General features: G+C 39.7%; 1 protein-coding gene across 2 annotated transcripts in view; it reads right to left on the reverse strand.

The window, feature by feature from the left end:
* SLC25A21 (solute carrier family 25 (mitochondrial oxoadipate carrier), member 21) overlaps window positions 1-15,553 on the reverse strand; it is a 552,502-nt gene that overhangs the window by 215,314 nt on the left and 321,635 nt on the right. For both annotated transcript variants that reach the window (XM_011999189.1, XM_011999188.1), the window contains exon 2: window positions 13,185-13,233. In XM_011999189.1, the coding sequence (XP_011854579.1) occupies window positions 13,185-13,233 (49 nt within the window). The remainder of the gene's footprint in view (window positions 1-13,184; window positions 13,234-15,553) is intronic.

Here is a 15,553-nt window from a genome sequence, read left to right on the forward strand (position 1 = left end):
CTTTCCCATGGGCCTGGCCTGAGGTTCTAAGGTTCAGCTCACAGTTAGAGTTTTCCCCTTTCCAGCAGCCTCTTTCTCAACACTTTCAGGTCTTCTCACACTGCAGGGAGAGCCCAAGTAAGAATCCTAAAGTGCACATGGCATATGACTTTTCAGGACTATTTCGGCCCTTTTGAGACAGGTACCTGCTCTTTATGGAGGCAGCTAAGGAGCAAACACTCTGGATAAAGATAATTTTACTTTCACTGATGGCAGATTTCTTAGAGCTTAACTAGAAAATGTTTTTAAAACGGTTACAATAGCAAAATAAACAACAAACATTTTGAACTTTTGCTTTACTTCTTGAATTTTGAGCTAGAGCTAATCTCAGATAGACCTTGAATAAGCATTGAAAATAGGCATGGTATTAGTTCCAAATTCTCCCTCCAAAAATGTGTCCTTAAAATAGGAGGTTATCCATCTGAACAAGGGCTAACACATAGAATCTACAAGGAACTTAAACAAAAAAACAAAAAACCCCATCAAAAAGTGTGTGAAGGATATGAACTGAGAGTTCTCAAAAGAAGACATTTATGTGGCCAACAAACACATGAAAAAAAGCTCATCATCACTGGTCATTAGAGAAATGCAAATCAAAACCACAATGAGATACCATCTCACACCAGTTAGAATGGTGATCATTAAAAATTCGGGAAACAACAGATGCTGTAGAGGATGTGGAGAAATAGGAACACTTTTACATTGTTGGTGGGTACAGTTGGTTGACTGTAAACTAGTTCGGCCATTGTGGAAGACGGTGTGGCAACTCCTCAAGGATCTAGAACCAGAAATACCATTTGACCCAGCCATCCCATTACTGGGTATACACCCAAAGGATTAGAAATCATTCTACTATAAAGACACATGTACACATGTGTTTATTGCAGCACTGTTCACAATAGCAAAGACTTGGAACCAACCCAAATGCCCATCAGTGACAGACTGGACTAAGAAAATGTTGCACCTATACATCATGGAATACTATGCAGCCATAAAAAAATAATGAGTTCATGTGCTTTGCAGGGACATGGATGAAGCTGGAAACCATCCTTCTCAGCAAACTAACACAGGAACAGAAAACCAAACACTGCATGTTCTCACTCATATGTGGCAGTTGAACAATGAGAACACATGGACACGGGGAGGGGAACATCACACACTGGGGCCTGTTGGGGGCTGTGGAGCTAGGGGAGGAATAGCATTAGGAGAAATACCTAATGTAGATGATGGGTTGATGGGTGCTGCAAACCACCATGGCCTGTGTATACCTATGTAACAAACCTGCATGTTCTGCACTTGTATTCCAGAACCTAAAGTATAATTTTTTAAAAAAGGAGATTATCTGAGAAAAGTTTATGACGGCATAACAAACACTGAAAAATATTCCATTTGTTTTTAATTCAAAATAATCCCATATCAATTAATTTTATTTGCATATTATATAGTCATATTATAGTAACCCCAAATTGGAATCTAAGCTATAGCTTATGCAAACTATCTCATAGGGAAACTTGTGATAGGCATTGGCTAAATAAGTAGATTAATGAAATTGCTGGAAATTTAAAAGCAGTTGAGGTAAAACCCTGAACGGGGACTGGGGGGAGGAACGAAGGAAATAGTCATCATGCTGATGCTCATTTTAGAAATAATTCAGTTTCCCATGACAAAGATAAGAAGGCCATTTAAGAATTATTTACATCTCAGCTTAAAAAAGAGAAAAAAAGATGTCTGGAGAACCCCACTGACAGGCATGAAGAATGCACTGTTGCTCTTCCTTCTCATCCTCAGGCTTTGCAGTTAAGCAGGGAAAAGAAGCAAGAAGTATCCAAACAGAACACACCTTTCCGTATTAGCTAAGGGAGAATCCTCTAAGACCATTTAATTAGTCGAGGAATAATAGCTACTGTACTCTATACAAACACTAAATCTTTATTTTTAAAATTTAGACAAAACACAAATTAAAGAGAGATTACACACTTTACAAAGGTTCTGCAATGTGAGTCATAAAAATAGCTTGTTCCTCTAGGGAGTGATTTTAAAAAGAATTCCATTTACAAAAAAATAAATAAATAAATTTAGAAACAGCCTTTCCAGATTATAAAGTGAGTTACAGTTGATTTAACATAATAGAATTTTGTTATTTTATGTGGGGAGAACTGACTGGATTTTTTTAAAAGAGGATTTTCTCCTTATTAATAAGATTAAAAAATAATTTCAGTCTATGGCAGCAAGATTCTTCTGCACATAATCTTGGGGACCAATTGTTTTCCCCAATGCCTCAGGCAATGAATCCTTCAGCTCCTCCTTTTTACTGGGTCGCCGTAGCAGCAGAAGTGGGCGTGCGTGGAGCACTCCCTATGGATAAGGCGGTTATTGCAGCCAACCCAGCCTAGGGCCTGGGTCTGTGTTCAGTGGGAGGACCTCCAACATGTGAGAAAGATGCAGGGACAAGACTTTCTACTGTGGACTCTTCTGAGCTTTCCAGAGTTTGGCTACAACCCTTGCTATTCCAAAGACAGGCGGAACATTATCAAAGTAAAAATCTCAGAAGTAATATCAATGAAATCTCTTCACAGGGCCATGGTCTATCATCCCCAAACCCTCTGCCTTTCTCCAGAGGGTCCCATACATCTAGAGTGTAGACATGCAGCTTTCTGTAATAGTGCAAAAAATAAGATTATTTTCTCTTCGTTTTAGGGTCATTCCTAGGTTATATTAGTCATTATACAAATGTGAGACCTTTCAAAGTTTGCTATGAACTCATAGGCAATGATGAATTTAATTTGTATTAAAGTACTTAGGTTGGAGCAAGTGGCATTTGAAAGCACATATTAATTCATTTAAAACCACATAATTCACTGCAGCTCTACAATGTGCCAAGCAGAGCCTGGCCAACTGGCACCTCTATTCCTTCCAAATATGTTACCCATCTTGTGCCCTGTTTTTATTTGATTATGTTATTAAACAAAATCTTTACTAATGACTGCAAGGAAAAGAATGACTTAATCAATACAGTGTTGTGGTCCACCCACTATGCAGTACTTTCTTGCTTGGGCTGAGAAATTACAAAAAGACATTTCAGTTAAGTAAAACAAATCCCAGAGAAACCCTATTATGGTCATGCAACTTCAAAAGCAAAGTTGAAGTTGCACTCACAATGTATTTGGGGATCCTGTAACCATTCCACACCATTATATGTTGCCATGGATTGATTTAGCTACATGACAAAATCCCAATAAAAATATAGTTTATAAAACTGTGGTTCTACTCCGTGTTTGTTTTACTTCAGACACATTCTATCCATGGTTAGAAACAAGCCATGACAGTGGTCTAGCCCTGAATTTCTATCCATGGTGAGAAATCAGGCATAACCATGTTCCGACCCTGAATGAGATCTTAATGTTTTATACCACGGGCAAATCATTAACATATGGAAATAACCTTCCCAGCTGCTCTGTTATTTATTTATTTTTGAATCCTATAGGTTCTACTGCCTCTTGTCTATACTGCATCCTAACTTTTCCTTGTATTCTCTCCCCATTTTAAAAAGATTCCTTTCTTTTCCTTCCTTCTTTCTTTCTTTCCCTTCCTCCCCCTCCCCTCTCGGATCTATTGGGGAAAAGAGACTTCATTCCGTGTTTCCACCCACTGTTCTGATGGCCCAGCGTCCCCTCTCCAACCTCTAAATTAAGCATTCACTTTAAAGCTCATGACTGTTTCCCCTCCTCCCTGCTAGAGGAGGTAGTGGATGCTTCCCAGACCCTGGCTTCACACTCTCTGCTGGGCTCCCCACAAAGCAGCCTCTCACCATACCCCATCCTCAGGTTTCTCTTTTTAATAAAGTTTGTGGTGGGCTTATGCCTCTAAATCATTTTCACCCATCAGAGCCATTTACCTTCCCTCTGTAACAACCAATATACTCGCTCCTCTCCCATCTCCTGGTGATGATTTCTGCCCCAGTACCCCACTCAGTAGGACAGAATGTGTTGTTTCTGGCTGTGGATAATATATTTCCATATTGCTCTCAAAAACCATGGAACAAGTTCTGCAATGCAACCGTTTTGTCCTTCCACTTCTACTCACGGCGAACAAAGCAGCAGTTTACATAAATAAAACCAATGAGAATCATAGGTTAAGGAACGGTTCAACACTTAAGAAAAAAAAAGGAATTCTTTATGTGACTTTTTGCGAAACTGCCTACAGGGTATTCAGCAGTGGTTGCCAAAGGCTGACCCAGTGACCAGTCTGGGTACGCTGCATAAGAACCACCCGGGAGGTTGTTAAACATAAATATTGGTAGGACCCACCCCTAGAGTTTCTGATTCAGAAGTCTGGGGTTTGGGAGCCACCAATATAGAATGTAAATCAATCTCCACAGATGGAGTAAAAGCCCCATAAGTGCATATATAACAACACGTGGATGCCAAATTTTCAACCCATGTGAGTCTTCGGACTTCACCTAGTGATTAATATGTTTTGAGAGAAGTATGAAAATATTTCTTAGTGTAAGTTAAGTCCTGATGGGGGGTGAGAAGGATGACAGCCAAAGTATGCACTGGCCTGTCCACTCACCACTAGTCTTTAACTGTATGTCTATAAGCAGATGTGAAAATGCCCCCCACTCCTCTTTCTCCCATTCCCCAGCACCACCAGAAAACATGCTCTCCAGTTCTTTGAGGTATTTGACAGGGGGTGCTTTAAAAATGTTTCTTTTCATTTTTAGAGATAGGGGTGTTGCGATGTTGCCCTCGGTTGCTCTAGAACTCCTGGTCTCAAGCAATCCTGCCTCAGCCATCTGACAAGCTGGAACTACAGGCCCACTGCTGTGCCTTTGGGGCACTTTTAAAAAGATCAGTCCTCGTAGGGTTGACAGTTTATGTAGTATGCACCTGATTTATGCTCTGTTCAAAGCTGAAAACAAAAATGATTAAAAAATGATTCAGGGTAAAACAGAAGAAACACCTCAGTAATTCTTTCTTCCTGAAGCACAATGGGCCATTTCCTTTCCTGGGATTAAAAATATGAAAGGGATATAAGCTACAACTCTCTCAGATTGTGACTTCCATAAATCCTTGGGGCTTTCGAATGCTACTTTCTCCACACAGGTACAAACCTTGAAATGCCATGTAGCAAAATTACCCCCACCTAGGACCTTGCTTATTTGCAACTATCAACTCATTCCAAGCAAGAGTATTCTTAGGAAAGAACCACTGGACTCTGTCCTTCTTCTCTGTAAAGACCTTCCTTTTCACATTGCATTCTAGACTTGTGCTGTCTAACCCAGGGACCTCTAGCCCCATGTGGCTATGGAGCATTTGAAATGTGGCTTATTAGTCAATATTGAGATGTGCTCTATGTGTAAAATAGGCACCAGATTTCAAAGACTTTGTATGAAAAACAAAAGAATGGAAAATATTCATAGTTTTTATGTTGATTAACATGTTGCTATGGTAATATTTTGAATCTATGAGGTTAAATTGGATTTATTATTAGAATTAATTTTACCTATTTCATTTTTACTTCCTTAAATGTGGTCCTTAGAAACCTTAAGATTACATGTGTGTGGTGCATTTTGTTTCAATTAGCCAGCGCTGTTCTAGACAGAGTCTGGGCTTTCACTTCCCATCTCAAAGCTTGTTCCACACGCTCCCTCAGCACCCTCGATCCCTCTCCCCACTTAGTCCACCCACCTCTACTGCAGGCACAGCTAATGGGAAACTTCTTACATTACCTAGTTATTTCCCAATCCAGTCCTTGAAACTCCACCATAGGCTTGTAATCTTTTGCGCACCATCCTGTCAAGTAATATCTCCCTTTTTATCTTAACAGATTCTAAATTCCCACTTTTTCATGAAATCTTCCCTTTTTCAATGAAGATGACACAATGAAGACTACCTATTATGCACTTTATAGACATTTCAGTTTGGCTATAGAACTATTGAGGTTATTATTTTGATTATTACCAAATACTCATTTCTTCAACAGCATTCACTGGGCACCTCCTGAAGGCAAGGCACGGTGCTAGCTCTATAGGATACTGAATAATGTCAGCACACAGCCCCAACATGATGTGTGGCATGAGGCCAGCAGGAACACAGACACTAAACCAAGGCTCTTCTGCCCAGAAGGATGCTCTACTTGCAAACACCTTGCTGAGGAAGGATTTGAATGTAGTGCTTACATAACACATAAGTCTTGTGGCTTAGAAACTTGAAACTGCTTGACTGCATAGTAAAACACTTCCTCCTCCCACACTTGTATCCTCTCTCAGGTTTCTTCATTACCCTGTAGACTCCATTTGTCTTAGTATTCCCCCCATTTTTGCTAACCCAGGATTAAACATCATGCTTTCGTGTGTGTGTGTGTGTATGCTCATTTATTTTTCATAATAATGTGGATACCATTATTGTTCCTATTTAAATATAAGGAAACTAAGGCACAGAGGAGTCATGTAACTTGGTCACATAGGTAATGTGGTCACATAGGTAATGAGTGGAGGAGACAGGATTTGAACCTAGGCAGCCTAACTCTAGTGCCAAAACTATTAACCACACACACACAAACCCCAAGGACCATGCAAGCTTGAAGCTGCCAAGGCTATCTAGTGCCAAATGAGAGAAGCTACCCCAAAATGAAGCCTATATAAGAAAAGGATAGCTGGAGAAAAGGAGGGAGAGAGGGAGAAAGAGAGTAGATCAGAGAAGTATAATTAAAGATTATTTTATTTGAACCACTAGAAAGTATGAAGCCAGAAACTACCCGTTGGCCTTCCTAGCTATACAAGTGAATGGGGTCTTTTGTCATTTGTAGCCATAGGTTCTTAATGAGGGGTCCACTCACAATTGTACACACAGCTCTGTTTGTGTATAAACAGAACTATAAAACAATATATATATACATGTCTCTGGGGAGGTTCTCAAAGGAGACCTTGATTCTACATAACTGCCATATGTACAGCTTCTTAGTCAAATATCCTCTGCTAAAATGAGCTGGGGACCCTTAGAACACATCACTTGTCATGCGGCTGGCCTCTGCTAACAGTAGGTCTATCCCTGGTGCCATATTTGCATGGAGCAGAATAAACTTTTTTCCTATATTAAGTGCCACAGTGCCTGGAATCTTGCCATAAAATATGTATCCATGATAATTTCTAACCACCTTTTAAAATACAAAGTGTGTTTGAAGAAAGACTCTTGGCAATTCAATATGCTGAACTGAAAATGCATGTTTCTCTTAGTGCTTTCTCCAAACTCTTCAAAAACAACAGTATGTCAGTCCCCATTCTGCTTATCTTCAAATCAGCTTCTCACTCCTGCCTTGTCCTGCTCTGCTCTGTAAAGTGAAGGGGCTGACCTCTGCAAGGCTGGTTTCCCAGACTTCCCTGGGTTCAGCAAATAGGAGCACTGGTGAGTGGGATTCTGAAGGTAGGGAGAGAAGGGAGAAAGCAGAGGACTTCTCCCATCCCTCTCTACCTCAGGCAGGCAGTGGCTGCATCCTGAGGCTCCATCTTCCACTAGACAGACCTACCATGATTCTAGCTTCCAGCAGTGTTGCCAGGTCCTGGGTTCTGACAACACCACCTCCTCCTTTGGTCCCTTCAGCCTGGGGTGGTGGTGCTATTGCTAATCTCTAGGTTGCCTCACAGTCCTTTGCTGGCTACTTAGCATTTCTACGATCTGGACAGAATTGGGGCAGGGACACCATTCAACTCAATACAAAGCAGTATAAGTATAATATTTAGAAATATCAAAGTGAATTACACAGAATCAGCTAAAAGTCAAAGGCCCTTACCTCTGGAATTCCTTGCATTGACTTTGCATAGTTTCAAATACTCAGAGTGGGTGTATTCTCCTGGTTGGGCCATGACTAACACAGGCAACAAAATAATAATAATTATAAATAAGTATAAACCCACAGGGACAAAGAGGATGGAGCAGGAAGTAACAGTGAATATGCAATGTCAACTCATTTTTGCAAGATGGAAATGGATGGAGGAACGGTCACTGCCTTAGCAGGGCAGAGAAGGCTGCACCCTAAGTACCTAAAGAAGGGATTGCCAGGAAAGACCCTGGGATATCCCTGGAATGCCTCAGGCCTCGGAGGTACCAGATAACTTGAAAAGTGGGCATATGTGACCAGAAGCAAGAGCACTGCTTGAAACTCCATGTATGCTTTCTCTCCCACCTCACCCTAAAGACTTGAGGCTTACTCTTTGGAGACTGTATAAGAGCAGCTTCAGACTGGAGGGCAGTGGAGGGCAGGAAAGTGACCCCATACCAGAAACAAGAGGATGACAAGAATATTTTCGTCCTTCACAGTGGGACCCTCAAACACACACAATCTTGATTGAAAGATTCTTCATTGGAGAAACAGTATCCCCAGAAAAGACATTTAAATCTTGATATTGGAAGAGAGATGAGAGAGGACCTAACAAAAAAGCCAAGTAATTGCCAAAACCCCACCTTCAACAAGCCCCACCACATTATCTGCTAAGAGTTTGACAATGTGGAAATAGTAGGGAAAAGGAACCTGAAGAAACATTTAGGAAGACATTGCAATTAACAATAGCCTTATAGAGAACTAAATAATGAAAATATGAGGCAATAATTAATTCCAGAAAAATAAATCCTTGAGCACTACTTGGTTCAGCAGTGAAGTAAAAATAATGCAAACAATTGATTATGGATCAATAATGGGACAGACGTAAGAAGGGGAAATGGGGATAGCGTGTAATTCTAGATGTCATATGAAATAACATTTAAAGCTGACAAATTAAGAAAGAGTGGTGTATTAGTTTCCTAGGGCTGCATCACAAATTACCCCAAACCCTGTGGCTTAAAACAACAAAAAATTATTCTTTCACAGTTCATTAGTCCAGAAGTCCAAAATCAAGGTGTCATCAGTGTTGGCTCCTCTTAAAAGCTCTGAAGGAGAATCTGGTCCATACCTCCCTCTCTGAGCTTCTGGGGATTGTGAGCAGTCTTTGGTATTCAGTCTTGTAGCTGCAGAATTCTAATCTCTGCTATCGAAGAAGATGGCATTTGGCCATCTTTACAGCATGTCTTTTTCTGTGAGTCTCTTTCCTTGTTCTTAGAATACCAGTCATAGTGGACTTAGGGCACACTCTATTCCATATGACCACCTCTTAAGTTGAATAATTACATCTGCAAAGACCCTGTTTCCAAATAAAGTCACCTTCTGAGGTTCTGGGAAGGATGCGAATTGGGGCAGGGACACTGTTCAACTTAATACAACCAGTATAAGTATAATATTTAGAAATGTTGAAGTGAATTACAATGGAATCAGCTAAAAGTCAAAGGTCCTTACCTCTGGAATGGGAACTGGTGGGTGGAGAGGGCATAGTAGGGGAACGACGTTAATGCTTACAAGGCTTGGAAAAGACATGCCTATGGCACACTGACACCATGTCCTTTCCTTCAGGCCAGTAGGAGTATCATATTTCTTCTCCTTCTGGTTAAGTGTGGTCAAGTGGCTAGTTCCTAATGATAGGTTGGGTGAAAACGACACATGTGGTCAGAGCTCTAACCACCAGGGTGAAACCGTTCAGCTGTATTCTTCCTCCCACAGGGATGGGGAGAGCACGTGTTCAAACAGAGCTTCTTTCAGTCTGAGCAGAGTGTCCCCTGGCTATGGTCTGAATGTTTGTGCCCCCCCCCCGCCCCCGCCACAAATCCACATGGTGAAATCCAACCCCCCAACGTGATGGCATCAGGAGTGGGACCTTTAGGAGGTCATGAGGGTACAGCCCTCAGGAATGGGATTAGTGTCCTTATAAGAGAGACCCTAGAGTGATGCCTTGCTCTTTCACCATGTGAGGACACAGCAAGAAGGCACCCTTTATGAACCAGGAAACAGGCCCTTACCAGACATCAAACCTGCCAGCACCTTGAGCTTAGACGTCTCAGCCTCCAGTACAGTGAGAAATAAATTTCTGTTGTCTATAAGTTACCCAGTTTATGATATTTTGTTAATGCAGCCTGGACAGATGAAGATACCCAGTTGTATCAGACACAAAATCTTTGTTTTTGTAATCTGCTGAGATTTAAAGTTTGTTGTTGATATTACAGCCACGTAACCTAGCCTGTCTTAATTGACACAAGGCTTGGAGTATTATTTGAATTTGATACAACATACATGTACTATTTTGATAAATATTAAAATAAATAACATAAATGATAAACTGTAAGAGATAATACATGAAACCACTTAGCATTGGTGATTTTAGCAGATCACTTTTTAAATGACACAGTATTCCGAGAGTACTGTATTCTAAGTTGTGGCAGGCATTGTCAAAGTGGGGCATGGGATACATGAAGCCAAACCTTATGTCACAGTTTTTTTTACTGGATTTTATTAATTAAGGAGAAGTATACTGAATTAATCCAAATATGGAAATGACTCATTTTCCACAATATCTCACGTGCTGGAGTATGGCAAAATAAATGTATCTACTTTTTGGAGTCAAGGCTTGTTTTGGGGTTCTATTTATACCTAATCTTTTTCTTGCTGAATGAATAACAACAGGTTCTAAAAATTTACTTCCAAACTCCTCTTTCAAGTGGATTTTTTAAACTCTGTAAACGATCAACACTCTTACCTGGGTATGAATTTATTTCTATTTAGAAACACAGTCATCTCCTGTGTAATGTGATGGTAAAGAGGTTCCCACATGTGGTCTGCTTCTGCCCACTTGATGTCACCTCTCCGTTAGTGCCTGGGTGATAAACCCTTCCAATCTTGCATATTCTACTTCTGTTGCAATATCAGTTGCCCATATTTGTGCCTTTCAGTTTACTCTATGATTGTGAGTCTTGATTCAACATACTTTTCATTATGCAGGTCAAATACCACTCTGTATCCAATTCCCCTCTCCTTCAGAGCACCTGGAAGGACTGTATCTTCCTCCCTGCTGAAGTTAGGCAAAGTCATGTGACTAACTCTAATGAATGAATGCCATTTTAATGAAAATATTTATGTAGCAAAGAAGACATAAAGCCCTAGTAACTTGTTATATCCACTTCAAGAAATTTTCAGTTCAATTCCAGTACAACAAAATGATACAGCTTTTGAAGTTCATTGGGATGAGATCTCAATTAGCTAATCAGACTGTGAGCTCTCTGAGGGCAGAGCTGTCCTGAAACCCACACACACTAGATGCTCAATACACATCTGTTGAGTGGATGAATGAAGCATTGAGTGAATGAGTGACCATATTCTAATATTGTGTCTGGATTAAATCACTCATATTTCTCCTCTATGTTCATTGGAACAGTTTACTAATTTAGGAAATTACCCTCAAATGAAAAAGATTATTTTCTCAGTGAGATTAGCAACAATAATCTGGCTTCTCAAAGAAGGTTAACACAGAATCTAAGAGGGAAATCCCAGGGAGTTCTGCTTTCTGTTTTGGAATCTTGTAATAAAGATGGCCCAGGGGTGCACATATCTTGCATTTGAATATAATTTGTGGTTTTCTTTTTTTTTTTGAGATGGAGTCTTGCTCTGTCACCCAAGCTGAAGTGCAGTGGAGCAATCTCGGCTCACTGCAACCTCCACCTCCCGGGTTCAAGTGATTCCTCTGCCTCAGCCTCCTGAGTAGCTGGGATTACAGGGGTGTGCCACCACGCCCGGCTAATTTTTGTATTTTTAGTAGAGACAGGGTTTCACCATGTTGGCCACGCTGGTCTCGAACTCCTGACCTCAGATGATCCACCTGCCTCAGCCTCCCGAAGTGCTGGGATTACAGGCGTGAGCCACCATGCAGGGCCCCTTGTTTTCTTCTTTCTCTTTGAGTTTAGTGATTTGAGGCTGTTACAAACTGAATGCTTGTGTCCCTCCAAAATGTGTACATGGAAACCCTAACCCACAATGCGATGGTATTTGGGGGTGAGGTCTTTGGGGGGTGATTAGGTTTAAATGAGGTCATGAGGATCTTGCCCCCATGATGGGATTAATGGCTTTATAAGAAGAGGAAGTGACACTGGAACTTTCTCTCTCTGCCATGTAAGGATACAGCAAGAAGGAGGCCCTCTACAGTTAGGAAGAGGGCCCTCACCAAGTACTGAATCAACCAAGACCTTAATCTTGGAATTCCTATCCGCCAAAACTGTAAATATGAACGTCTGTTGTTTAAGTCACCCAGTCTATAATATTTTGTTACAGCAGCTCCAGCTAAGACAGAAGCCAAATTCCCATCTTCTCTACCTCTATTAGAATAGTAATACTATTTTTGCATGCCACAGTCACCTTCTCTTGCTTTCAGCAACCAGCCTAAGATTCCGCTGCATCTTTAGGTAGAGTAACACGTCCATCCAGTGACCAGCCTGAATTATCAAATATTTCCTAATTGAGGCAGTAATCGTTTCTTTAACCACCATTATTGCATAGCATTGTTGGCTGTTAGGCCCCAACCTAAGCATGGTGCTCTCGGGTTTCATATAGTGCAAATAAATGGAAATTTTCACTAGACTCCAAGAGCTTACAATTTGAAAAAATAGAAAGTTCAGTAATTCAGTCACAGGTTTAACTTTTTAAAAATGCTCTAGATCATATTATCCCCACAAAGTTTTGTTATTTTTCTTTTTTTCCTTCTTGGTAAATAGATTTAATACATTGCCCTGGCTTTCACTGACCATATTATGCCCTTGCAGTTTCCTGAAAATATGGCATTTTGCATTGGCAAACAGCAATAGGAATAAATTATTTAAGCACTATGTAAAAAACTTACTTGAAATTTTGAAGTCTCATACCAAAATACTGACTATTAAATAGAGATTTGTTATGCAATGCCAAATGAAAATGCGCTGTCATAATCCACTGGATAAAGTTTAGTTTTTACATCATTTTGATAAATTTACCTCAATTACCAGTATAGCTACAAATCATGCCTTATGGTTGTCATGTAAAGGCAGTAAAATATTACATACTTTAGATGACCTTTATCCAGAAATGCTTTTCACTGTTCACATTTTATCTGTCAAATAGTACTTTCTTTAGAAGCAAATATAACTGCCATTATAGAGAGAAGCTACCGACCTGGGACAAGTCCTAGCATTTAGTGCTCTGACAGATCTTAATTTGGATATTAGCCAAAGTCAATAAAACTTGTTCATGCAGAACCTTACCTGGTTTTCACCACATCTAGGGGGTGCATCAGGCAAATTTCTACAAGACCTGAAAGATGATAAAGAAAAGTCCAATAAACACTTATGTAAACGTTGGTTCTTATTTCCTTGATCCTGTCGATTTCTCGAGTATGCGGGTTCAGATAAAGAACTTGGGACTTTGAATATGACAGCTAATAGTAATAGACTAGTGGCAAAAGACAGAAGCATAATATGATTTTATTTCAGTGGGAATAAGATATGTGAGTGAGTACTTTCTTACAAGTGCTCTGGCAGGGAGGTAGGGCTGGAGGGGAAAGAACATTTAAAAAACAATCAGACGTGCTAATTGCAATCAACTGGGTGGGAGTTATGGCTTCCCATTCCAGCCCAATAATAAGGATATATGGAAGGAAGGGAGGAAAGAAAAGAAGGAAGGAAGAGCAGGGGGCTCTTTGAATCTCTCCCAGCTTTGGTATGTTAGTAAACATAGCAAATCAGAAACCTCAATTTCAGCATCCATGAAACAAAGATAATGATGCTTCTTCTCTCCCAAGGTAGTTATGAAAATACAACACATACCAATATATTAATAGCTTAACAGAGAATATTTCTTGCGAGATCATTGTGTGCTAGGCATTGTTCTAAACAGTACTTAGATTACCTCATTTAATCTTCACAAGAACTTTATGTGATAGAATGTATTATCCCCATTTTACAAATGAGATAATTGAAGCATACAAGTTAAATAACTTGTCTAAGATGTTACATCTAGGAAGTAGCTTTAATTCCCACAAAGCCCTGATCTTAATCATTGCACAGTGAAAGAACTATAGCTTCTGGCGAATAAATTGTAAAACTCTCTCTCTCCTATTGTCTAACTGAGCAGACTACTCAATTATAATACAAACTACTGGCATGTAACAATAGGAGTAATACAGTAGTGTTAGGTACTAGTAGTTATAAAAATAATTACAGTAGTCATTCTTACGGTATTACAGAGGTAATAACAGTAATAGTTATCTACATATGGATGATCATTTAACATACATGGTCCTGATATGCACAACGAGTGGACAAGGTAAGTATCATTATTATCTTTCTTTTAAGATAAGAAAACTGAGGTTGATAATGTTCAACTGTTTGCCCAAAGGCCACACAACAGTATTTGTGAGTAGTTTCTTATAGGCAGAGCATTTACCTCCATTTATAAACTAACTCAGCTTGAATTTAGCTATGATGTAGTTTATCTTCCCCATCCCATAATTATCCACACAAACGTCTTTTCCTCCCCATACTGACCAGGTCCAGAAAGCTCAAAGGGCCTGAACCTACCTGAAGGCCCCCTTTGCTTCTACAGAAGCTTTAGGAAGTTTTCCCTGCAGATGCGTGCTCTAGGTTGCAAAGTCCTATGTATTGACCAAAACTGTCTTACTTTGGCTACAACTAATAAGATCCAACATGGATGTTTGTGCCAAAGGCTTCCCAAGTCAAGGATCCAATTGGAGTCTCATTGCCTAGAGACAGGAAGAGACAGGCTCAGGTGAGCAGAGGCCACAGGATTGCTGGACACAACAGCAAAGCCTCTAGGTACCGTTTTAGCTTTATTATTAAGCCCTGTTTCTCAAGGTAGCATGAGTAGAAATCTTCCTTGCCAACTGTAAAGTCTCCACATACTTCTCCTTGCTTGAGAATTCACATTTACCCCCAAAGTAAGAATCAGGTGACCAGAATTTTTGTCCTGCTACCTTCAGGGAATCATCATTTACCCATGATGACATCAGTTCCTTATCTGTAAAGCAAAAGATTAAATGGCCTAGAATAACTTTGAGGTCTAATATTCTATGTTTGTTGCTGTTTTTGAATCTGACTCACATATATTCATATATATATATATATGAAATGAGGTCATGAGGGTCTTGCCCCCATGATGGGATTATATATATACACACAAACATAAACATACATATACATATATTATTTATAATTCTAATTTAAGCTTTATTATATTAGTTATGAGATAAAACCCTAATCCTATTTAAAAAGTTTACTCTGGGAACTCAGACTTTAAAAATAGCATCCTTACCACACACTGTAGCAGAAATCCATTAAGTACACTTCCATGCACCTCATGCACATAAGGAAATAAGATACTCAGAATCAGTTTACCAAAGCAAGTACACAAAGCTTCTCTCACTGACTTGACGTTAGAGTAGAAGCAAAAAACACATACCAAATAGCACTAGCTGGTACATTTCTCAAAAAGTTTACGAAAAGAACCCACAATAGCAACAACTTATTAAAGCTTACAGCAAGACTTGGAGAATCAGACCACATTATGTAAATTTACAATATAAATTTATAACATAATTTATATTATATTATAATTA

The sequence above is a fragment of the Mandrillus leucophaeus genome, unplaced genomic scaffold, assembly GCF_000951045.1.
Source record: "Mandrillus leucophaeus isolate KB7577 unplaced genomic scaffold, Mleu.le_1.0 Scaffold587, whole genome shotgun sequence".
In the NCBI taxonomy this organism is placed as follows: domain Eukaryota; kingdom Metazoa; phylum Chordata; class Mammalia; order Primates; family Cercopithecidae; genus Mandrillus; species Mandrillus leucophaeus.